Source organism: Corvus hawaiiensis, chromosome 10, assembly GCF_020740725.1.
Source record: "Corvus hawaiiensis isolate bCorHaw1 chromosome 10, bCorHaw1.pri.cur, whole genome shotgun sequence".
NCBI classification, from domain to species: Eukaryota; Metazoa; Chordata; class Aves; order Passeriformes; family Corvidae; genus Corvus; species Corvus hawaiiensis.
In genome coordinates, this window is record NC_063222.1 from 11784612 (window position 1) to 11810877 (window position 26266).

Here is a 26266-nt window from a genome sequence, read left to right on the forward strand (position 1 = left end):
TTGCAGTGTCTTTTTGCATACACTAAAGTAGGTAAGTGACCTAGAAGTTCATGGAAGAGGTTTGAGTTTTGAAGGTCTTTGTCACATAAAATGTCACTGAATCCTATTTATGACTTCCAGCCCGGGGTTGTTTGATCATTTTCTCATGGAGTGTTACTACTTGAAGGCTGTGGTAAGATATCCTTAACATTAAATTTTGCTATTAACCAATAGTAATTCACAAAATAAACTAATGATTACATCTTGTACTGCATATCCAGTTAGATATTTTTACATATTTCCTGTATGATGTTTCATTGAGGAAACCCCAGGCTGTCTGTGTTGTTACTCATCAAGTTCATCTGCAGATGGGAATGTCAAAGAACCCAAAACAACGTGAGATTTTGTCACTGTTGTGCATAGGTGGGGTCTCTACCTACCACAGATGTCTGACAGTGCACCTTCCACTGTTTGCTGTTCTGCTGGTGACAGTCTGTGGGGTATTGAGCCACAAGCAAATCAAAGGGATTTGTATCATCTGAGTGATGACCCTGTTGAACAGTCCCAGTTCCTGGCCATGAGAGGATGTGGCCGCTCAGACTGTCAGTCCTGCTCAGCCAGGCCCCCACCATCCAGCATGGGTCCCTCAGGGAGCTGCTGTCACCTCCAGCCTCTGAATGGCTCCTCGTGTTTTCTCTGTGCTTGGCTCTCTCAAACCTTCTAAAGTCCCTTGAAGCCACTAAAAGTTTTTGAGATAGAGCTCAAGGGAAGATTTTTATCTCTATCTTAAACCTGTGTGACTAGAACTGAGAGTATCATGTAAGCATCTCTTTGGATTTGAGACATAAAATTCCAAACTGAGAACTGAATTTTTTTCAAAAGGAGGTAAGCAGCAGTTTGAATAACTGATCAGCACTGTAATTAGCTCTTACAACTAAAGAGCAAATTTCTTCTGTATCTAGTTTTCCATGTGAATTTTTCACAGCTACAGATGGAAAAGAGAAGGAATGAATTCTTTCTCCATGCATTGCTCAACCTGCAAGAAAAGAAATTAGGGTCTTGAGAAAAGAACAGAAAATCATCAGCCATGAAGAAAGCAGACATCTCTGCTTCACTTGAAAAAATCATTCAACTGTGTTTTGAACGGCTCCTCTTTTCATTGACTTGTGGTGTTGCAAGCAGAAAGTAATTTTCTGACTCCAAGGATTTTCCAGCCAAGTGCAATTTCATTCCCTGCGTTATGGTGCTGGGCACACCCAAAATGGATTTGTGCTCTTTTGTTTTGTGGATTGTGTGCTTTTATTAGAGCTTATGAGAACTACAGATATGTTGCTTGCACAATATTGCCTTAGGAGAGAGCTTCCTTAGAAAGTACCTGAAGAAGAACTTGCTCTCAATGAAATGACAGCTGAAAAGATTTCAAGTATTTCTATAAATTCTTAATAAACTACAATTTGGTAGGAAACTATTTTCAAAATTATTTTCCTGGCATATAAAAATTGTAACAGAAAAGTTACATTTTATCCATCTGCTGCATGGTGTATGGTTTTAATAATTAAAAAAGTGTATTGAAACCTATGTAAACTACAGGGTTTTGGCCTAGATGGTAAAACCATGCTATAAATTGCTCTTAAAGGATTTGTGATTGATATGTATGGAGTATTTTTCAAAAGATTATTGCATGATGTGGATGATTAGCAGTCACTCTATAACAAAATGTGCACTTGTTTATTTTATAGAACCACTAGATGAGCTGAAGATCAGAAGTCACAGCACTGAACCACTACCAAAGCTGGAAAACAAAGAGAGAGGACATCATGGAACAGCTTCCTCTAGGGAGCCAGGGAAAGCTCAGGAATGGGATGGAACGCCAGGCCCCCCTGTGGTGTCCAGCAGGCTGGGGAGATCCTCTGTCAGCCCAACCATGCTGGCTGGAGGCAACAGCTCAGGTATGTCAAGTTGCAGAGCAGGGAAGATCTAATGAATCTCCTGTGAGATGAAGAATCTCTAAAGATACACAGATGTGGGTAAGCATCCAGATTCTTGGAAGATGTTAGACTTCCAAATACCTTCTAGAATTGTCCCTGCCCATTGACTGCTGCACTGATAGGCCTTGTGCTGTCTGCTTATGCTCTGTGCTGGAACAGCTGGGAAGGTGGCACGGAGGAGGAGTATGTAAACATGCTGGTCATCTGTCTTAAAAGAAGTAAAGAATTCCACCTGACATTGAAAAGGGACACTGTGGCAAAGAGACCCCCAGGATGGCACCTCAGAAAGAAGTTCATAAATTCAGATATCACATAAAGTAACAGAAATACACTGTGCAAGAGCAAGGCTGCCTTACTGAGGGGCACAGTGACAGGACACAGGCAGCCTTTGCTTTTTGCTTGTACAGAAATTTCTAGAAAAGTGACTATGAATTTCAGAAGTCTCAGATTCACACCTGTTCATTTTACTCATCAAAAATGTTTACATATTAAATAGTAAATTGCCATAAACCATGGCATTATAATGCAGTCTTGTTTATAAATTGACTAAGACAAACAGAACTAATAAATGAATAGACATCCATAAAGAGATATCTATGGCCCTTGCATGAATACTGTATGGGTACTTTTGAGATTTGACAGCTCTCATAAAAGAGTAACTTCATTGCATATTATTTGGACTATGAAAAATACCCCCTTTAAGGACAGTTGCCATATCTAGTACTGAAGCCTCATGGTCAACGTTCAGTAAGAGCATGAACGAGCAACTCAGACAAGAAATCATTCCTGCATGAGAGATCTTCTGGGCAGTGAGTGCCAGCAATGGCTACTTAAACTGCTGAGCAAGCAGAGATGCTCACGCCTCACCCAGAACATCGCTGTGTGATAATGGGACTCACATTGTCCCTGAATTGCTGAAAATGACACCTGAAACTCAGTGTATAAGTTGACGAGTCTGCTGATGTGACATGTCATTTGCAGCAATCATGTAGTCCAGCTTTTCTTGCTACAGACCCCCCAAACAGTCCTTCTTGGTGCAGTGAATTTTCTGCAAATCTTACGACTCTAGCACAGGTTTTTTGTGTGTTACTGCCATTTGCTTACTTGTCTGTTCTCACAAAGCTTCCTGGAAGGTGGGAATTTTCCAGATTAGCTCATAGCTTTTGGTAAAAATTCTGCTCCCAGTGTATTAGAGCATCATCTGTGCTAATGCAGGTAAAAGGATGGGTTTAAAGCTACCACATCAAAGTATTGGGACATCCGATAATTAGACCAAAGGTATGTATGTCTTCAATTCTGCAAGATGACACTATGGAGCAGAGTAGTAAAGAAGTTAAAATTAAAGAGTAAGCTCTTAGCAAAATATAAAACTGCTGTCCAATGTTTCTGCAGCAGTTTTATTTCAAAGAGTTGGTTGATCTCCAAAAGCAGACAAAACATGTTGGCCTCAATCTCCATTTGGCATCAGCAAACTGTAATAGTTGTTGAATCATGCCTTGATTTAGTTAACTGTGACTTTGCCTTACATTGCTAGGACTGTCAAAGAAAAATTTTATTTTCTTGGCTGAATTTTGACTCCTTTCTATGATTAAAATCTGAGAGCTGATTATGACTTTTCTTTCCCTGCAGATTTACGATATTTTATTTGATGAATACTGCCTCTCATCTGCCCTGAATATTTTTTCCCCTGTCTCTTGCTGTTGCCTGAGCAACATGTTTTACCTTTACTCGGTGAGGCATTGCATTGAGAATGCTGTACACAGTTCACCTCAATGAACTTGTACATGAACTGTAACAGCTCGTTCTCTGCAATTAAATTAGAACTGTAACAGAATGCAAGAAGAGAGATTTAATACTTTCGTATGAATACAAATGGTTTCTGGAGTCAAGGAGATAAAGTAATTCTGTGCTAGTAATCAGAACTTAGATTTACCACAGGACCAAATAAAACCAAGGCAGTCCCCAGTACGGTTGTCGCTGCTGTTGCTCTCTCTTTGCAACATTGTAGATAACAGAAAAAAAGGCTACTTTTTTTTGCGCAGACATGTCCTTGAAACACCACAGTTTGGTACCTGCCTCCTATTTCACACTGGTACAGGCATTTATTAGGGCAACATTGGAATAAATTTTTAAAAAAGGGGTTGAATTGCTATGCTGTAAAAGAGAAAGGGTGTGAACGGACTTCCCACGTGTGCTCATCAGGCAGCTGTGCTCCAGCACAGATGAGCTGGGAATTGGGATGGCCTGAGCAAAATCCTGAGTGAGAATACTGATTTTTGGTGGGTTCTCCCCAACTCTGAAATTGCTAGTAAGAGGGAGAATGAGCCATCTCCAAACAGAATCTTGAACTTTCTGTCCATTTTGTTCCAAGAGACTGGACTGTCAGCTGCACACAGCTATCACTGTCTCTAATGCCTGATTGCTCTGTGACAGAATTTGTAAAGGGCACTTTCTGTTTCTTGGCATCCTATAATTTCTTATGGGGCATGGTGACTTTTAGGAAAGTCAGTGCAATTGTAGTGAACAGCCAAACACAATCTGTAACACAGAATCTGTATAACTTCACTCCAGGAGACTTGAAGAGTATTTTCTGGAATGTTGCTGATTTTTTCCTAACTGCAACGAAGAAGCATTTTGCATTGCCACCTGCTGCTGAAGACAGGCACTGCCCTGCCTTTAAAAATCTCAGATGCTCTATTGTGTCCTGGTTTTGAATCACCACCAGCTTGTCAGTCAGCCAGCCATAAGTATTCCATCTGAAAATGTTGTATATAAGCAGGAAGGGAGTAAATGCTCACCCTTCACTGGAATTACTGGCCATCGTTGTTGATTTCTAAAAGTAATGAATATTTTAAGTTCATCTCTTTGGGAATAGGGCAAAGCCTGGGAAGCCCAGAGTGCAAGGTGTATCCCTTGGTGTAAGAAGGGAATAGCAGCAAAATACGAGTTCATGCCAGCCAGGTCTGCTTCACACAAAGACAGCTCAGTACTCCTACCAACCTGCATTTTCTCCTCACAGGCAGTATCACTGTACTCCTAAATCCGCAAGGATTCTCCAAATGAAGGCAACTTAATGCTGGGGTTTTATGTAACTGCCCAGTGAGGCCCAGACCTTGCCCGCACTGGTCATTCATATTTTCTGCACACAAGCTCTTCCTAAGCAGTACCTGTCACCTAAAATAAAATGAGCAGTACTGGGATCTGCACATTGAGGGCATCCTGCCAATGCTCATAGTCCTGGTGTGTGACCTCCTGGATGTGGGATCACACAGATTTTGACTGGAGTAAAAATATTGCCTGGGTGTAAGAAAAACACACACAAAAAACCTGAACATAACATTTACTTGTATTTCAAAGATGCCAGGAAACACCAAACAGACACAGCCAAATCCTATGACAAAAGCTTTACAAAGAAAATAAACACTCATATTTCAGGACACAAAGTATATTCCACTAACAGCTTTTCCCTTTGGGCAAAGTATCCCTAAACCTAAATAGAGGGTTCCTTTCAGATGTGGTTTTACTCACTACCTGACTTGATTTTGAGATTTGCTAAACTTCTGACCTTTGATATCTGGTAACGCTGAGTTCCGCAGGTTCAGTGCTCCCTTTGTGAAAACTGTTCAGTTTGACGTGCTGCTGTGATATTTTAGTACTAATTGGCTTCTGCCAATAGTAAAGTACTAAATACTTTTTTTTTAGGTAACGGAATACTATGTAGTTTATCCCATCTTAATGCTGCATAATTTCAAGTTATATTTCAGCTTACTCATCTTTTTTTAGCCCAGTATGAACATACTTGGTGTGATGTATTTTTCCAGCATGCATGCTTTCTTTTTCTTCTTTTTCTTCTATTTTTTTCTTTTTTTATGTGATTGCTCTCAGCCTGTCACATTGCCTTGTTTAATTCAAAACGCATTTCTTGGCAGCTGTAGAAAATAAGCGATATTTCTCTTTTTATGTGCAAAGAAGAGACTGTGACAGGATAAGAAGCTTCTCCAATGTAAGTGACAGCCAGAGTATTTTTTTGAATTAAGATTAGGATAGGCAGAATGAAGGCTTCCTTGGATGAATAAAGAACTCTTCCCATTAAGATCCAAAAATAAAAATCATGAAGAATTGTTGTACTTCTGGAGAATATAGAAAGCCATAGAACATTGGTATAAAACTGATTGAAAATATTTCCATAAAATCTTGTGGCATTTCAGCACCGTGCTTTATTGAGGAAAATCCTACAACATCCCGTGTCCCAAATGCAATCAGCCAAGCCTCCACATCTTTAGTCATGATGGCAGCCCTTGCAGTTTTGGAAAATAAGCTATTTATATGAGTTCTTAGACACATAATTAAATACCCAACTTCAAGGAAATCCTATTTGTGTTTGGAAAGCCTGTATTTCTGTGTTGCACAGTCTCTCCTAAAATTCTCATCCTTAATGCTGCCCTTTGGATCTATATGCTTGCTTGCGTCCATGTGTAATGCTCCTAGTGCTGTCAGGGCTGAGTTTAAACCTGAGAGTGCAGTGGTGCTCGGCCCATTGCAGATGATTTTGCATGTGGGTTTGCTTGGTGTGAGGGGCCTGTGGTCGCACTCCACTGTCTGAGTGTTGTGGCCACTGTGGGTGCCATAAGAGGGGACTGAGGCCCAGTGGCCCACCATCCCCTCCTAGCACTACACTGCACCTGGCTCCCAGAGACCAGCAGCACATTTTTCGTATCATGTTACAGTGTTAAAGATGTGGCATTTGAAGCTGTGCAAAATAATACCGCTAAAATTCTAAATTCAACAATTGAATCTTACGAAAATTTTTGTGCATAACATTTCACAGCTTTCTGGCTGCCCCCAAGAATCTGCTGAATTCAAACCTCATGCTGCCCATTGATTGCAAGGGGCATTTCTAATGGCTGCTCACATGTCCTGCATCCTCTGGCCCACAGAACCTTCTCTATGTGCTTATCCAGATGGCTGATAGAATTCAGCTCCACACCATGAATTACTGTCACTAAGGGGACTTCTCAAGAAGTCCAAGACTACTCATTTTGGATGTTAATACTGAGCTGTCTCAATATCATCCTCAAGAGAGAAACATGAATTTATAAACACTAGAAACCATCCCTGATATTTGCTAGCAGTAGTTCTTCCTTTGAGATTCTCGGCATTAAATAGGAAAACACAGACAGCCCCAGTACAGTGAATAAGCTGACCACAGCTGAAAAATAACATGCTGCAGAATACAAAGCAGTGAGATGGGCAGCACTTAAACAGCAGACCATTTATGTACTATTTTTCCCCCACAGTGGTGTGCAGTGTGAAGCTGTTACTCAGACCACTCATTACAGTAGAATACAGTATTTATTTGGTCTAAAAATATTGCCACTGAGACACAAAAGCTAGATGGAGCCATGTCTGAAGCACCTTTTGGTGAGGATCACCATGGAAATCACAATAGTTTCCTCAATACTGTACCATATATTACAGGGAGATAAAGGAACTAATACTTCATCCACATGTGATAGGTTTTATTTCTTTGATGCCAGATGAAAGGAGTCTCTTTGGCAAGGAAATGGTAATCTCTTGTTGTTGCACATAGATCCAAATTGGAAATTATGACACTTCTTTCAGCTTTCCTAAAGCAAAGAAAATAATTCAGAAGCATAATCAGACAGTGTCTTGGAGTTTTTTATGTGCTGAGTGTCTCATTCTGCTTGTCGCAGCAGAAACAGAATCTCTACTTAGCAGTAGAGAAAAAAAACTGAAAAAACCCAATTCTTGTCCTTTCTGAAACCCCAGCAAAATTCCAGGAGATGAGAGATGAGATATAATAATGAGATCTATTATTATATCTATATTACTGAAAGGAACAGTCAGAAATCTGGCACACAGACAGTGTGAAATCAGAACAAAAACAAATCTAATCAACCTTCAGAATAACTGCCCGAGTCCAAAAAAAACAAACCAGTGGACTATGTACAAAAGCAAGATTATGGAGGAGGCCAGTCTGCTCCTTTCTGTGTGCCTATGGCTGTGTTGACTTGTGGTGTGTTTACAGGCTGACTAGGAGAGAGAGAATTGAATAATGCATTTGGCGAACAGCATAAATATTTTTGCTGCTCAGCCAGCTGGATGTTAACTAACCTATTAATATTTAGTTGATGAATATTCACCCATACAGATGCTTTCATTGGTCTAAGTGCTCCAGCATAAGTGGATAGCTCTTCTCCATGCCCTATTGAATTCTGAAATATCTGAAGAAAATAAGCATTTAAGGTGACAATGAGAAAGCATCAGTGAGAGTGGAAGAATCCATTTCAGCATGTTGCTGGTATGTGGAGTAATGTGCCAGCTGTCCTCAAGTTTCCAACGTGTGCCAAGCGACTTTAAGGACATGCTGGTGATGGACATCTTCCTTTCAAGCTGTGGCCCAACCAGTGGCTAGTGGTGATACTAGAGATCCACGTAAGAAATAGAGAAATCAGTGTAAAACAAACACAGACAAAGCAGCTATGTAAATGAGGCATGAGAAAATAAATTTCAGACAGACACAGGCAAAAGATGTGCTTCAGAGGCAAACTTGCTAAATCACGACTGCACGAGGCATGGGTCCTTCCTTTCTTCTTGAAAACACAGAATTGAATAGGAGGAATTCTCAAACCTTATCTAAAAAGAATTCTAAAATTCTTTAAATTGTAATGAAACATGATATTATAATTACTTGTAATTCATGGTAAAGCAGCACTGTCAATGCTAAAAAGTGAGACTCTGCCATTGTATCAAGTCTGCCTGGTGCGTGCAAATGTTCTCAGTGTTTGCCCACTAAATAGAAAAAGCAGATGCAGGGTTGAGAAGAAGGTTTATGAAACATGAGGAGAATGAACACATTGATCTGAGCTGAGTCATAGGCTGAGGTGTTCCCTCAGCCATATAAAGGAAATGTAAGGACGAAAAAATTTCTTGGGGAGGAACAGGCAGAAAAAGACAGTTTCAAGAAAAGACAGTTTCCTCCAGACCAGCTGAACACTGGGGTAGCACATGGGTGTCAGCATGGCTTAGATATAAAAACCCTTTGTCCAGGCTTCCTGAGCTGCATGGTCACCTCGTGTCAGTGTGTACAATAGTAACCTCTGCTGGAAATCAATGGGGAGCCTTCTCAGAAATGACTCCATATAAAACAGCAGAAGGACAATCAAATAACTGTGTCATTTCTGTGCAGTTCTTCTCTAAAATGGAGCTTTCTCTCAAGGCAAACTTTGCTTCTGTTATCATCTTGATTCTGGGCAACTGACTTTGCTACTGCTGATGTTTTGATTTGTCTCTTTTCTTCCTACTTTATGTCTCTCAGTTCATTGCCACTGACATGAGATTCCCGAGTATTTTTGGTGTCATTCCAAATCCCCAAGTGTGACAGTATCCTCACCACTTTTATATACTGCCTCCTTCATTTTCTGGAATTTCATGCTTTCCTTCAGCACAGTCAGCCTTTGGGCTGCCATGTCCCTCAGCTCTGGGATGGAGAGATGAAACCAGAAGCCTCTGTAACTCCCTTAATCACTGCTGTATTACATGAGGAGCAGAAAAAGTGCTGGGGAGCAGGGGAGGGGGGAACAAGAATGCTTCTTTTGTATTCTGTCTGCTGTTTTATGCTCTATACTTCAGAGATGCCAGAGCAAAGAGGCCAGGACATGGCACGAGTCCTGCCTGAATCCCGCTTCTGATCTCAGCTTCTGCTCATAATTCAACCAAATGTCCAAGACCTTAACTCGTTACCGAGGCTGGAGTCTCCATTCCGAGGAAATCCTGGGTCCCCAGTGTTTCAGCTTGCTGCAGCAGTGCCCTCCTCCCGTTCACTGGTGTTTCTGCTCTCTTCCTTTGCAGAGTCTAAAGCAAGTTGCCGGTTAGGCCGGTCCGCATCCACGTCAGGAGTGCCTCCTCCGTCTGTGGCGCCGCTCAGGCAGCCCAGTGACCTCCAGCCGAGCCAGGTACCATCGTTAGCCAATCGGGAATGACTCCATGTGCTGCAACTTGCCAAATGTTCTCACCTCTCTGTCTGTCATTTGTTACAGTAAATGATTTTTTTGGTTTATGTCTTTATTTTCTGTGCGTGTGCGTGCATCTGTGTGTGCACATCTCTCATTGGCAATGAAATTCCGCTGGCCACAGCCAGCAGAATTTTCTTTGCTCTTAATTCCTTGTATCTTTTTCTGTCTTCATTCTGTAATATAAATGTAGTAAAACTTTACTGTATGAACTGGCTGGGTTTTTTATTTTTTCATGTTTTCTGTACTTTTTTACTGTCTTAAAATTTATCAAACTTTGATAAATTTCATCTATGTTTTTATGTAAATTTCTTTTAAATGTCTTGTCTAGAGCACTTACACCAATGTTTGTCAATGACTTGTACATACTTGACTTCTGCCCAGTTGTACTTTAATATTTGTGCCAGTCTCACATTTGGTTGGAGCTTAATGCATGATTGTATTACACTGTGATTTATCACTGTCCTGAAAACTGCTCTTACAGCAAGTGATTTTGTTTAGTTGAGGCAGCTAGACTCTCTTCAGCTGTAGACAATGTAATGCTTACAGGACTATTAAATAGTCCACTGTAGTTATATTTACTGTATATTGTTAGGAATAAAAAAGAACAAATCAAAGGGGCAACATCTCCTTTTATCTTAAACAGAGGTACTTTTTTTGTCCTCATCAGAAACAAAACTGCTACACAGGAAGAAATGAAAGCGTTTGGGTTTGGCAAATTTCTCCGATAGAGAAAAAATGGAAAAGAAATAAAGACATGGGAAACCTATACTTACCTTTATTTTATATGCTAATACTGATATTGTACCATTTTGTTGCACAGACCTGTATTATTAGTTTGACAGAACTAGCTGAGAGTAGCAATTGAAAGAAGAGGTTTTGCTTAAACATCATGTGAATGGCTTCTGTCAAAGCACTGTGGCACTGCATCACTGGTGCGTATGTGTGGTATGTATGTGCACAAGGAGACAGGAGCACAGATGTATTTATGTGCACATGCATACATGTATGCACACCCAGGCACCCTTATTTTGATGGAGAATTTTTGACTGGCTTTCAAGGAGTTAGTCCCCAAAATCCTATTGAATGTCACTGAGGTTTGAGTGGAAATCTCCCTGAGGACTGCTTTGCAATAATCACATATTTGTGTTTGTATCTTGGTGAGTTGCTCCAATAATATCTTGACCAAAGCAAAGACCACAAGAGTAAGGTTGATTTACTCACTCCAGACAGCCAGAAACTTGTTAGAAAGGTTATATTTAGATAGCCTAGTCTGTACAGGTTACAATTCTGTAACCTGTATGAACTGATTGATTGTATTACTTCTGAGTGCTGCCAGACACAAAGCCTGAGAGAACCCTGCACATTTCTAAAGCATATTTTACATAAGCAGGTCAAATCCATAATGGAGATTCAAAATGACGGCCCATTTAAATAACACATCAAGTGTTCCTTCATCTAAGGAAGAAATTAGGGTAATTGTACTTTCAAAGGTCTTCAGTGTCCCAGTGTTCCTGTAGTATATATTTTTGATTAAATGGGTCTTACAGCACACATGATGCTTTGCTGTTTACTCAGTGACAAAGGCACCTTGGGTGTTTTGAAGGGATTTTAGCCTGTCAGTTTATACTAAAAACTAAACAATAAGCCTCAAAAGCAGAAGCTGATGTGATAGAAGAGATAATGAGCCTCTTAGAAGCTGCGGCCAGGGTTCACTGAAACTGTGGAGGGAAAAATCCACCTCGATTCATACAGAAGAAAGGAACAAAGATGATAAGAGGAATTTTCAAGTGACTGTGGGAGGGCGATCTTGTTAATTGAATAATGTATGCTATGGTCGTGACTTCATGAAAAACAAGATAAATTAGTGCAAGCTTTCTCTCCTTAAGTCTTCCCTTCCAGCTGACAATTTCTTACTGTCCATCTATTATGTTGCCACTTACTATGTTAACATAATTTTTAAAGGTGTGGATTTGACCCTGATTTCAGAGGAATGACAAAAGTCTTATCTCCATGACAGATACAAACATTGATTGTTCTTTCAACACCTATTCTATCTTAATGTGCAAATAATGGATGGCAGGTGAAATGTGTTTCCAACAACTGGGCTGTTAGCCCATTCACAATCTGCCAGATTGTGGCATACAGGGTATCTATTTTTGTGTGCTGTGGCTATTGATTGTATTGATACTGCTTTCCTTAACAACATCATAATGAGCAGATAGACTTTCCAAAAGATTAAGAAGACATATTGTGTTATCCAACTCTTTGTTGATCAGATGGGCACAGCTAGCATTCAAACAGGAATATAAGATCTGGGAAAGGACAGATTACTGTTATTTGGTTTTCTCAAATCTTCATGGATCCCAGACTGATGGTTTTCAAAATGTTGAATTTGGAAAAAAAAGACAAATTTGCAACTGAGTTCTCAAAACCCGTCATTTTTAATACAGTTGTTCAAAGAAGTGGTGACTATGCTTGGTAATTGAATATAGATCTGATCTAAGGAAACCTATATAACAGTTCCAATCATATATTAGATAATTATGTAACTATTGTCATTTAACTCCCCTATGCCTTATTTTCTTATTTCTTGTTTGCTTATTGATGTAGGAATTGTGAGGATTAATCAGTTAGTATTCACAGAATATGTTTATGGTATATTGGTGGTAAGCAGTAGAGAGATCACTTAAAAATAAGAAGAAAGGGCTTATAAGCAGAGATTAATTATGTGGCTGGTCTCTGATGGAGAACACTAAAAACTCTCTAGTGTAGTGGCAGCCAGCATTTAACCAACATGCTGGGCCAGATTGAAAGCCTCCCTTCTGTCCTTAGTTCTGGGAAATGATGAGGGCATTTGGAAAGAGCTGATTGCAGGAAGTAACCTCGGATGAAGTTATGAATTGTCTCAATTTAAACTGAAAGATAAACATAGGTTTATCCTGGAACTGAAGTTACTGATTGTGAAAGGACAAAGTTTAAGAAATTAAGGAAGTATCAGTGGAACTGATAATAATGGCAGAAGGGGGGACTTGGAACTATAATAATGGCAGAAGCATAGAATAATTTCCAGCTACAAAAGTGGCACATATATGTATTTTCTAAATGCATCTCTAAATAAAAATATCCTACAGAGATGGGTGAAAGTAGCAGAGAAGTATTCCAGATATGATGTATTGTCTTGTAAAGAAAGGAAAGAAGGAAATATTAAATATGCAGAAGCAGTCTATCCTCATGTGCCAAAAGACAAACCAGTAGGGAAGATGATCAGCCTGTCTGAACAGAGTTTTAGCTGGAACTCAGGAAAAAAGAGAGTTTATGAAAGTTGGAAGAAGGCACAGGCAACTAGGAGGACAAGGGTGTCATGAGGTTATGGACGGAGAAAATTAGAAGGGCCGAATCCCAGCTAGCACTTAATCTGTCTACTGCCATAAAAGATGATAAAAAATGTTTCTGTAAATACATTAACAGCAAAAGGAAGTCTGAGGAGAATCTCCATCCTTATTTTGAATGGTGGAGGAAACATAATGACAAAAGATGAGGAAAAGGCTGAGGTACTTAATGCCTTCTTTGCCTCAGTGTTCAATAATAAGACCAGTTGTTCTCCAGGTACCAGCCCCCTGAGCTGGAAGACAGACATGTGGAGCAGAATGAAGCCCCCATAATCCAAGGGGAAATGGTCAGTGACCTGCTCTAACACTTAGACACGCACAGTAGGATATCATGTGTTTAAATTAGGAAAAATGCCTTCACAGAAAGGGTTGTCAAGCAACAGAACAGGCTGCCCAGGGGAGTGGATGAGTCTATCCTACCATCCCTGGAGGTATTTAAGCCGTGTAGATGTGGCGCCTGGGGACATCGTTTAGTAGTGGGCTTCTCACTGCTGGATTAAAGGCATTTTTCAACCTAAGTGATTCTCATTCTATAAAGGTACTCCAGTGTTTGCAAAAAGCTTACAGGGAATGGAGAAATATTATAGAAAGTAAAGCAAGTTATATCTTAGAGAAAAGAAGTATGTGAATAATATTAGAAGTAGTAAAAGTCCGTCTGTATTTGGCCTTTATATGGAAATGAAAACAAGTCTTTTGTAGCCATCTAAATGGACAGAGAACAGGAGCATTTAACCATTTTATGAAGTTTATGAAGTACAATAAATGTGGTCCACAGATGCCCCAGTAAATAACTCCTCACCCAGTTTGCTGGAGCCTCCGTGCTGGCACCTGAAACTTCTGTAGCAGGCATGGTCAAGGGTTTCACCCTGCAGTGGGTGAATGCTCAATCCTGCCAGGGGACACCCACAGGGAACTAAACTGTTCACTTGTGTAAAGCAAGAAGGATTTGGAGGGCACAGGTATCACTGCTAAGCAGTGATGTTTCCCTGCCATGCTATCGTTCTCCACATCTTCACCTCAGGGTAACAAAGGATTACATTCCATCGATGAGCTCAGATATCCTTGTGACACACAGGGTATGTGTGCACTGAGCATGTCTGTCACAAAAGAAGAAAACGTTTCAAGCAGACTGTGGAAGTCCCTCTGCTGGAGAGCAGAGCAGCTTGCATCCAGAGTTTTAATGCACATAAAATCCTCTCTGTATCATTGCCATGCCTCTCTGAAATAGTCTCCAGCCAGCAAAACCCCACTGATTTCCATTATAAGAAAAAAAGAGATCATATAAACATCTTGGGATTTTTTTCTGGGAATGAGCTTTGCAAAGTGAGGTTTGTTTTCATTAATTTGTAGACAGTGATTGGACAATCCCATGTACTAAGCTGCATAGCAGCACAGTAGTGCATGTTTTTAAGATCCATGGTCAGAAGAAAAACACACTCTTCGAAAACAAAACTACTGATAGCTTGAGTTGTGTTTCAGCTTTCCTGCAAAGCAGAGCATATTTTCAGACAGATTTCCACAAAACTGTGTTCCTTATCTGCAAGTGTACAGCCTCTCTTCATGCTGCCTGTTAGTTTCTTGCTTTTCAGTGGCCAGACAGCACTGTCCCTTCCTGTACCCACCTCAAGGTATGTTATCTTAATTCTGAGGGTTTGTATGCCTCTTAAGGTTTGGTGTCTTCTTGTGGGGAGGACCAGGCAGTGATATCTAGCTCCAATTTAAGCAAGGATAGAAGATTTAAACTTTACAGAGACGATCAAAGTAAAATCCAGAAGCCATGCTGAGATTAGAAGGAATAACTCAGAGGAGGCAATGAAGATACATGGACAGCTAAAAATTAAGGATTCTCAACATGCATTGAAGGAATCAAGAAAAAGCTAGAAAATATATCAGCATTAACACTGAAAATTTTTGTGGCTTATTTTAGAAAAGTTGCAGCTCAGTTCATTACTTGCCTGGTATCTGCCTGAGCCCTCTGCAAGCTGAGGCAGCATTTTACTTTCCCCAGATGACCACACTGGTAAACACGACACAGAAGACACAGGATGGACAAACTAGCCATTACCCTCCAAAATTCAGGACAGCTCTTACTTAATTTATGGTTTGTATGAATATAACATGGCAAAGGGGAAGGGCCTCCCAAGAGTGGACTTGACCATTGTCTTTCATCAAATTAAGTGAATCTATCAATAGTTTATTTGAGAATGTGTCTTTGATAGGCAAGACTTTTAGATACAAGTTGGCTCCTTAAATTCATATCTAGGTAGATAAATAATAAAAGACTTGTAAAAGAACCAAGTGCCGGGGGAGACTGGTGTCTGGGGCTGGCAGGCCGAGGGAGCTGCAGTACACACATGGAAACCCAAGGTTCAGAATGGTGGGAAGCACATACCAGGAGTTGTCCAGCACAGTTTTCGAATGTAGCAATGTAGGTAGGGAAGTAAGAAGCTGATTTTCTTCTTTGAATACGCAGCTGGGAGAGTTTGTCTTTGTGTTCATGTCTCGTTGGCCTGGGACAGTGTTAGTACACACTGGGGTGTGTCAGTGAGGACAGGAGGAAAGCCCCTTGGGATTGCTTGGGTCCGTGCCAGACATGGTCTGGGTGAAAATGCACTTTAGCAACTGTTCAAAATGGACAGTTTGGCTAATCCGACGGGATTAGGAAAAGCTTTATTTACCCCAGAGCCGGGGAGGCAAAGTAGGGTGCTGCTGGAGGTTTGCCTGCTGTCCCACTGAGGGCAGGTGGGCTCAGCACACCCCATTTGGCCAGCACATCCCTCATCCCACATCCTGCACCCTGTATCCCACACCCACATCCTGCATCTGCAGGGGAAGTGGAGGCTTTGCTGGAGCCACCCCACCCTGCTCCTGCCCTGCCCCGGAGTGAGGGAGGGAAGGAGAGAAGGAGGGGGCTTGCTCCAGCCTCAGCTGTTAAATCCCACTCTTCCACACAACAGCTTAGATAATGTTTTGTTTAAGACTCAGTATTTAGGTGCTAACTGAAATTCAATCAAAATGCACACATCATATTGTGAAAAAAAAAAATTCTAGCACTAAAACTGATATGAGACCTTCAGGGCAAGTATTATTTAATTTTGTAATCCAGCTGAAAAATCCCAAACAACTATTGTTCCATTTTAAAACAAAATCGTTTGGAAGGGAAGTACCACAAAGAAGATGAGACATTTATTTAGCTGCTTTTCATATGCATCAGTAGAGCAATACCTTGCGGTTTAAGTGCAGTATAAGCTCATTGTAAAAAATTTACAAAACTTTAGAGGAATAATTTGCAATTGAATTTTGACAAGTACTGAGTACTCTTCAGCAGCACAGCTACATATTTGTCTCATGCCTAAATTCACCCTATATTGGGTCAATTAAATATCACAAGCCCAGCTTGTAATGTCTCTAGCTTTAGTTGTGAATACAAAACATACTATAGTCTTTGTATGCTTTGTAAGCATTGTGGTCACCCTGTAATTAATGATTGCAGGGGAGTGTAAATTGTTCCCATTATGGCTATAATTATTTTTGAAGGCACCTAGACAAAGTACTTCCCCAATGAATTGACATTATCATGCTTTAGTCAGCAAATGTGCATCTGAAAGTGAATACTCTATGAGCATAAACAAAGCATCTGTGCTCTGTTATTCTCAGCTTAAAGTTACCATTTTCCCCAGCAGTAGTGTACAAGAGTTCAAAGAGTCAGCAAACACCCTGCAGTTGTGGGGCAGAGTAGCAGAGCTGGGTTCCTGATTCTGCAGTTAATGAATTCTGCTGCTGAGAAATGAGCACATATAAATCAAGATCCAGTGTTCCATATCTGATCACAGCAGTCTTGTTTTTAACTTCCATTGTATGAAAGAAATACAGTCATTGCAGGTAGATGGAGAACTCTGTGGACTGACCTAGTCCTTCACCCAGTTTGAATACTAGGGAAATGGTAGTAAAAATAAAAAGTGTGCTAGTAAGAGAATTTGTGTGCTACACAGCACGGACCCATGTCAGCACTCAGTACTGTCAACCTGTGCTACCTGCACTCCCTGATGAATCTCAACCTAGAACTAGCATCAGACTCTGGTGATTCTGCTATTTTGGCTCTTATAGTGCACAAGGATTTGCAATGAAAGAACCAACTTCTGTCATCCTTGCCCTCTGGACTAAAGGGAAGAACAATCCCTGTGGGCTGCTGGTTAAAGATCTCAGGGGACATGCAGTCCCAGATTTCTATTCAAAGGGAATATCTAACTACTGTGCTAATTGCCACTCTTATAATTTTCTCTGTCCCTCTTTTCTCCTCTAATTTTTTGAAGTTATGAAAGTCTAGTGTGTATTTTGGACATAGAATAGCGACACATACAAAACAATTCATGGGACAGTGGCAATTGTTTTCCTCCCCCTGTGTGAAAATGCCAAGTGTTCCTCTTGAGCCAGTGCAATGCCTCTGAGATGTCTGTCTCCGTGTTCCTGGAGCCAAGGTTATGGTTGCTCCTTTTTGATACTTGATCTTCTTCTTTATCCAAAATGTATGTCCACAGTGTGGGAACAGTCCAGTGCTGCTCGCTCTGTAATCAGAGCCCCATGGGGCTTTGGTCTGGACTTTCTATACACTATCTCTTACTTTGGATGGCAGCTTCTATTTTTGCCTGAGAAGATATTTACTTAAAGGAAGTTAATTACTCCTTATGTTTAGCCATCACATTTAATAAGTCTTGGGATAGTCACTGGATCCAAAAGCTTCTTAATGTTGGCCACTAGGATCTACCACAATATTGATTGTGGTGGTGTCCAAGAGTCGTAGTTCTGTGTTGGTAGACAATATACATGGGACAAAGGCTGTTCCTGCCCCAAGGATTCCTAAGTTCAGTGTAGTAGATAAGAAAGTAAGAGGGTGCAGGTGGGAGTAGACTGGTAAGTGTGTGACTGTCAGGAATTGCTTAAGGTTTGGTTTTTGTGAAATTAGAAGGTGCAAAACTATTCTGAGTGTGATCTACTGTATCTGTGACAATGATTTTACAGTTTTATGAGTCACTGACACAATGAAATGCATTTGAATGTCTAAAAGTGGAAAAACAGGTGTATTTTACTTGGAACACTTTACAAATTATGTCTCTCTCTCAAACGGCCCTCTCATGGAGAAGTATTTAGTGTCTGTGTAGGCAAAGGAAAAGGAATGTAGGCATAGGCCGAATCTTGTGGATGCTAGTTTTGCAAATGGCTGGGAGAAAGGAAGCCCTCTGGGTCCTACCTGGGAGGATGGACAGCCATGGAAGAAACCACAGTGGGGTACAGAGAGAAGCCCCTGGCACAGGCACTTCACTGATGGGAGACAGGGGCCAATTTTACCTTGATACGATGTCTGGAATTGACCAGTGTGTGGCCTGAGCATGTTTAGAAACCTGAATCATCCAGAGCCATAGGATTTTACTTTCTTTTTCAGACTGAATGTACATAAGAGTCAGGGATGAGTCACCCTGAGTGCCACCACCTCGAAAGAAGTGCCGGGGCGTGAGGCATGAGCTGTGTCTGCAGCATCACACAGCCTTCAGGGGTCTTTGCACTGTTAAGAATCTGAAAGAGTTTGGATTTACATGATTTGTGCCTTTCTAAGGTGCAGCAGAGCCCTGTGCCCACGAGAGGGAGCGGTTGGATTACTTTCCACAGTTCAGGGTTTTCCCTGCAAAGACAAATCTCTTGCACACAGGAAAGCAAAATTCTGCCGTCGACAGTCCAGCCAAATATGCTGTCAACATTTTAGATGAGAGCAACAACAAGAATGTTAATGCTTTGGGGAAGGCTCCACATTGCATTGTGTTGAGTTTCAGCTTGAATCTGGTCTTACATAATCAGTGCATGAGTCCAGAGCAGTGCAAATGGTTTCTAAATATACAAATTGCAAATAGAGAATGCTTATTAAAAAAATTAAATTAAAAAAAGAAAAATTAAAAGAAAATGCAGACCTTGAAGTAGATGGAATTGCCACATCCATCATCCCTCACCTCCAAGGCGTGCCTGACTGATTGGCACGAGAAGCAAATGTGTCAAAGCGGTCTTTTGCTGGCAGACAAGCCTGCTGTTGCTGTCCCAACATCTTTTCTTCATCATTCAGCTGGGTTGGCCATGCAGCAGAAGCAGGCCAGTGCATTGCTTTTCCAGGACTCTGGTTTAAGTGTGGCCCCACACTGCCAAAGCAGCCTCTGTCCCACAGCATGGGGTACAGCAGGCACAGGTGGATCTGAGCATGCACTGCTGTCATGATAGGTCCCAAGGCCCAACATGGCTTTAGTGACTCTCCCTCTCCATACAGGTCATAGCACGGGGTTTAGGCACAAAACAGATGTGTCGGGGGAGGCAGCGATGGGTGAGAGCAGATCAGCTGTAGAAGAATTAATGCCACAGCAAGAGGGTATCAGACGTGGGAACAGAGTGACCGATCTGAACACCACACCTAGAGTTTATCATCCTGCCTCTCCCTCACATGCCAGCGTGGCTGCCACTATTTCAGCTGTGATGGAAGAGAGGAGGAGAAAGAGTATCCCATTCCTTTACCCTGATATCTTATTCTTGCATGAACTTTGTAAGCTTGTCAGCAGAGAACAGAAAAAGGTGAGCTCCGTGACAGAAACTGTTGAAACCTTTCAAATACAATGATATTCTGACAAAAAATGGAATACTACGGTATTTATGAGGTTTTCACTTCACGCTCAAATTTTTTTACAGTCCCTTCCTCGTTGTTTCTCAGATTGGGAGTTACAGTTTCTTGGACATTCGCAGGACAGACATGAGAAGATCTCACGTGTGTGGTCAGAGGTTTCAGGGGGTTGCTATGTTGTGCCTGGTTTTGATAGAATTGAGATGGTGTGTTTCAATACTTTGAAAAACAGCTCAAAAGAGAGGTTTATGGGGACAGATGCTGCAGCCAATGCAGCACAATGTGGGTGGTTGTTCCCTGGAAGTTGAGGTACTCTCCAGAGCCCCTGGAAGTTGGTGACAACTGTGTGTCTCTGGAGCCTGAGTGCTTGAATGTGGAGCAACAGCCAAGCATGGCCTCTGCACCCAGACCTTTCTTTAGAGACTCAGTCTTGACCACGGGTGTGCAGAGTAGGATTCACAGGAACTAGTAATGAATATTTCCAATAAAACACTTACACAGATCAATGACATGGAGAGATACAGCCTTGAAAGTCTTGTGTGACCATTGAGCAGCTGTGTCTGAGCAGTGATTCTTGCAGCTCCCTGAATCAGTGAGACCACTGTCTGTACTGCCTACTAAAGAAACTATAAATTATCTGTAAGTTCTTCATCTCATTTTTAGCTGCTCTTACAGCACTGTACATGGTTCTACTAAAAATAGGTAACAACTAATGCTAAATAAATGGATAATGTCATTTGTGTGAAATAATTTCAGTCCAAACATCAATAAGTTGACTCTACAATAATTTAATTTGATAGCATTGGTAGCATTCCTTCCTCTTCAGGGAATGTCTCTTTAAGGCATATGTAATAAATTTACTTATTCTCTTCTAAAACTTGTAAATTCACTTCAAAACTGGTTCTGAGACTTTTGTATGCAAACAATTAGTTTTGCCACAGTCCCAGAACAATAGCACTTGCTAAGTTTATTTCAAATGGTCTTGCAAACACTCTTGAAGACATTGTGCCTTGGTTAAAAATTTATTTAAAAAAACCCCCAGAAGCATGCAATTTCCTTTTCCCCCATCCCTTTTTCTGTGTGTATTTATTTTTAACTCAGGGCAAGAATTTTATATTATTCTTAAAGATAGAAACAAAAATGGCATGAATTCACAAAAGCATGGGTTTATATATAGGCATTCTCTGTAAATGAACCAAGCATTCTGTATCCTAGGTAGAACAACCTTATTTGTCTGCTCATATGCATTTCAGTTTCCTCCACACACTCCCACTTGTCCTCCTTTTTTGAGCTGAGTGTATTGTACCATGTTTCTGTTGGAACTGCGTGTGCCTGACGCATAAAACACAACACAGAGCAGCCAGGTTGTCCCCACTGTCTGCGCTGAGTCACAACCATCCAGGCTTTGTTCTCATGGCTGTCACCACCCCACCAGACTCTCTCGGTGTTTGTGTAGCCTTACACAGTATATTGCACTGACTGTACCTGTATAGTATCTTGTCTGTATACTGTATGCACATAAATATGTATATTCACTCATGTATGTATGTATAGGACGTTTCTATATCTCTGTATATGTATGTGTGTTTGTTCATAGTCTTTCACTAGAAATGTGTGGCTATTCATATACATTATGTGTATGTCAATTATAAAAAAAGTATGAATGCCAGCACCCACTTTTGATAACCTACTTTTATTCTCATTTTGTCATGTTAAAACAATGAAAATAAAAATGTCATGTATTTTAAATGAGAACTTTAAAAGATTATTCTTTTTACTAATTTTTAAGGTTTCCAATTTTTCAGATCCAAAATGGCAAGTATATTGGTGTTTCTCCTGACAGTTTTCTGAAAAATATTTGAAAACAGCTCACTCTGCGTAGTTTTGGCTATCTGTATCTTACGCAGGTCAAGTGCTTCAAGGTTTAGAAATGCTCTAACCCAGCTGGACTCTTGTGCTGCAGATCCCAGCTCTATTCACATGAGGGACTTGCTGTCAATCTAGGGGTGACTCACATTCATAACATCTTGCATGAATAGATGCTGGATACAGAAGGGCCTTAGGCTGGAAAGAAAGTTTCTCCAGTGCAGGTGGGACTTAGAAATGGATAAAAATACACAACTTTATTAATGGATTTTATGGGAGCATTACAGACTATTTTTCAGACCTCTTACCCTTTGCAGTTCACAGTAACAATAATTGCCAATTTATTAGGCATTTATTAAAACAGCCAACAATCATTTATTAGTCCTTTGTAAAATGAATCACCACACAGCTGTATGTAGGCTCACTTATCTGGCCTTGAGGCAGCAAAGCACTGGCTTATCTTAAGTAGCAAAGTATTTCTGTAAGTCAGGGGGACAACTGATATACTTTTTCCAGTTGAGCATGTGTTTAGGCTATCCATTGAATTGAAGCTTAAATGATAATCATCTGTGTTTCTCTCTGAGACCTATGAGTGATAAATTTTCTTGCTTTACAGTTAATTTTATCATTGTACTAGCTTGTCCAGCTGGTCTAGTCTCAGTGCGCAGTAAGTTGCTACGGCAGCATGGCAGCAGCTACTCAGAAAAATCTGAGAGATGTTTATGCAGGAAATACTGAGAACCTTGTAGGGTGATGGATACATTGCAAGGAAGAGCCTTCACCCCAGCTAAAATTGCATGATAGAAAATACTTTTCATTTTTAATTTGAAGTTACAGGGTTAGATTCTGACACCATTCACATCAACAGCAAATTCCCATTTTACTTATAAGCTATAACTAGAATGTCCAAGGAATGCTTTTCCTCAACAAAACATAGGCTGGAGAAAGGACATATTCCACTAACTGAGATAGCAGTTTATGGGCCAGTGGCCTGATTTACAAGCCAGTGGCAGTTAGTGCACTCTTGGATTCACTTGGCCCTTCTCTTTTTTTACAGTCTAGAAAAGCACATTTGCTATCTGGTGTTTCTAATCACAGTTGTATAATTCCCAATAGGAAAGAATAAAAATGAGAGAAGACAACAGCAATATGCGTTTTTAAAATTAACATTGGTCAGATCATGGCTCTTGGCACCAAACTTTAAAATACGGGCACAATCAGAGAAAAGCAACACTTTTTTGCTGTTTGAGTTTGTTTGCTTATGGCACAGGTGATATGTGGTGACATAGGTTAAACAAGAAGCTCAGTGTTTTCTTTGTCATGCATTGTCATTAGCCATTCCTTTTAAGCTGGATATTTAAATTCCCTTCCTGATCTGGAGTTTGCCAGGTCACTCCATGAGTTGATGAGGCTGCTGCTTTTGGTTTGGCATGTTGCAGTCATCTTAAGGAGCTAATGCTGATTCACACACTGTATTGGCCAGCACCACCCCTTCAGAGATTCCTTTTAAACAGAAAACCAGAAGCAAGGTACAGGGAATCTCTGAACCAAATGAATCCCATTTTCTAAAGCACACGGATGCCAGTCTGAGTCTCTTGCTGTATTTCAGCCATTCTGTGTGCCAGGAAATCATGTCTATATTAGATTTGGGTACTATATTGTTTAGCCATTCCAGATAAATCACCTTTCATGATGTTGCTGTGAGGTAACATCAGATGTGGTATCTCATACTGAGGCAGGCTCTTAGATCTTTGTATTCTTCAGAAACTCTCAGTATGGTTTATAACTTTAGCAACTGTTGATTAACTGCACTTCAAATTAGAATTAGAAATTAATGATTAATGAAGATATCTGTCTTTTAATAATGCTTTTACACATTTTTGAAGGGAAGTTGTGACCATCTACGAGAATATGATCATCTCTGAACATTCAGTGTTGGTTTTCAGTCATGTTTTCCTGAACATTTTCCCTCCATACAATCAGTACAATATTTGAGAAATGGCATTTACGCTAAGAAAATGATCTTTGACTCAGTTTCACTATCAAAAATGGAGAAATGTAAGACCATATTTCAAAATTTCTCATAAGTAAAACAACTTTAAAGTAAAGCAACTTTCAGTGCTGAGGCATTTTCCCTCCATACATTATTTTGATGATTTTATATTCCTTTAATTTTAATTTTTTTTTGGCCATTTTCTTGAAAGTGCTAGAGAAATATAAAGACTTAGGAGCTTTGCTGGTAAATGGCTGTGGTGAAGTTCTTCGTCTGTCACAGCAATAAAAGTTAGTTAAATCTTGGGTTCTAGTACTGACTTCAAGAGAAATAGTGCTGAAGGTCATGTGGTTTTTTATAGTTTGGAAACATGAGGTCCAATAAAATGGGGAACCTGACGGAATTTGTGATGTCCCCACATGTCACATTTTTGTGACTTTAGGACTGGTTTCGATGTCTTCCTTGCAGTTCTTAGGTCTTCCAAAGTTATGGTCTTGTTTCCATTCACTTTCATTCTTCCATTCTCAATTTTTGGGCCCTTCTTGGTCAGAGCAGTATCTAGAGCATGTACCCTGCTGCCTTCAACTCCCTTGTACATGAGAGCTTTTGCAGTCCACAGGGGTGGGACCCAGAGGAGGAAAGGACCTTGCCCACAGCAGCTCTCAGTGCTCCATGCCACCTCTCAGTGCACAGGGGGAGGGCTGTTCATCTCCATATGAGATTTAGACTCAGGAAGTTTTTCAAAACTGCCATGACTGAGAGTAAGAAACACTAACTGCAGGTGAGTTGTACTGGGTAGCACCCAGCCGTAGGCAGGGCCAACTGCAGTGGTCACTGGCGTCACAGCTGAAACCACCCTGCTGTGTGTAGTCTGATTCACAAGCACACATGCCACAGAGCAGCAACTTCCAGCAAGCAGAAGTGCTGGAGAGAATGGGTTAGTAACCTTCCAAGGAAATCTGGGACATGACAGTGTTACCCTGCAGCTGCTGCACTGCAAAATGCAGTACACAGGACATCTCTGTATCACTGAACTCTAGCAAAGTGTCTGTCCTTTGTCCCTCCTGTGATTGACCTAATACAATATTGTATTTTCCTTTCTATTTTACAGTGAATGACAGGAAGAATGATGGTGGGTTTCTTGAGTTCTGCACTTATTCCTTAGCAAAGGCATAGATGAAGTTTTGATTTTTCATGAGTGATCTCAATAGGAATGCACTTTGTGATGATCCACTGAGATGCATGAGATGACCTTACACAGTATTTCCAATACCAGTTAATTTACAGGCTCTTCTTTTGAAAGCACTAGCGTTTACAGAGTGTGTTAACAGTGATCAAGCAGTACATTTCAGGCAGTTGTTTGGAGTTTAAAAAAAAGCTCAGATGAAAAGAATGCGCTTCCAAACAAGATAATAATGCAAGGTCAGACAGATCTAAAACTAGACTGATTGGCAATATGAAAACAGAAAGCAGAACAATGAATTTGTCACCTAAAGTTTGCTTTATTAGTAGCCTCAGCAATAATCTGAGGGTTACTGGAAAAATTGAGGCACAGGAGTATGTGCAGAGCTGGTTGTGTGTGGAGTAACTGTGACATTTAGTAATTGAAAGCAATGAATCGTGAAACTGGAGGTGTGGAACCAGAGGTGCTGAAGGGTTACTAATCATTCGCTAATTTAATTTTAAGATAAGTATTAATTGCTCATAATCTTGAATCTTTGGGAGTTCCTGGAGTTCCAAATAGTCTTGTCCGTCATTTTTAAGTGGTGGACTAGTCAGGCCATGGAGTGCAACACAATGTAGTCAAGTCTTTTAGTGAGTTCTAAGTTTGGAAAAAGGTGTCCAGAGTTTTTTTACAGTACTGCATCATGTAATTACATTGAGTGATAGTGTAGTTTTTTCCAGGGACTCTAGTTTTGCAGTTTTTATAGGGACTCTTGTTTTCATTTTTTTTCTGTAGTAGTATCATTTGAAATAAAACATATTTCCAGAAGTTTAGAAATTCAGAATAATGTAAATCTAAACTTTAAACACAGCAATTGAAATGTTATAAGATTCCTAAAATGTGTTGCATATACTGTTTCATAGGTTGAAATACCAGGTGTCAGTGAATGCTTTAAGTGTTAAATTTATACAGGGTAAGATTACAAAGTGTTCCCTCCTACACACTTTGTTAAAATAAAAACTAGTGTGATGGAGAAATTCTTTCCCATGTTCTTAGAGGGAAAATAGAGATTGATCTTCTGTACCATGAAAAGAAGAATTTATGAAACGTCAGAAAGGGCAGTTTGTGTAGTTTTTAACACCTTGTATGTGCACTTGTGCTTGTGATGCAAGTATGTAAATGCACAGGATCATTTTAA

General features: G+C 40.4%; 1 protein-coding gene across 5 annotated transcripts in view; it reads left to right on the forward strand.

The window, feature by feature from the left end:
• NYAP2 (neuronal tyrosine-phosphorylated phosphoinositide-3-kinase adaptor 2) overlaps nucleotides 1-26266 on the forward strand; it is a 133273-nt gene that overhangs the window by 99153 nt on the left and 7854 nt on the right. For all 5 annotated transcript variants that reach the window (XM_048314148.1, XM_048314145.1, XM_048314146.1 and 2 more), the window contains 2 exons: nucleotides 1719-1928; nucleotides 9840-9943. In XM_048314148.1, coding sequence (XP_048170105.1) covers nucleotides 1719-1928; nucleotides 9840-9943 — 314 coding nt within the window. The remainder of the gene's footprint in view (nucleotides 1-1718; nucleotides 1929-9839; nucleotides 9944-26266) is intronic.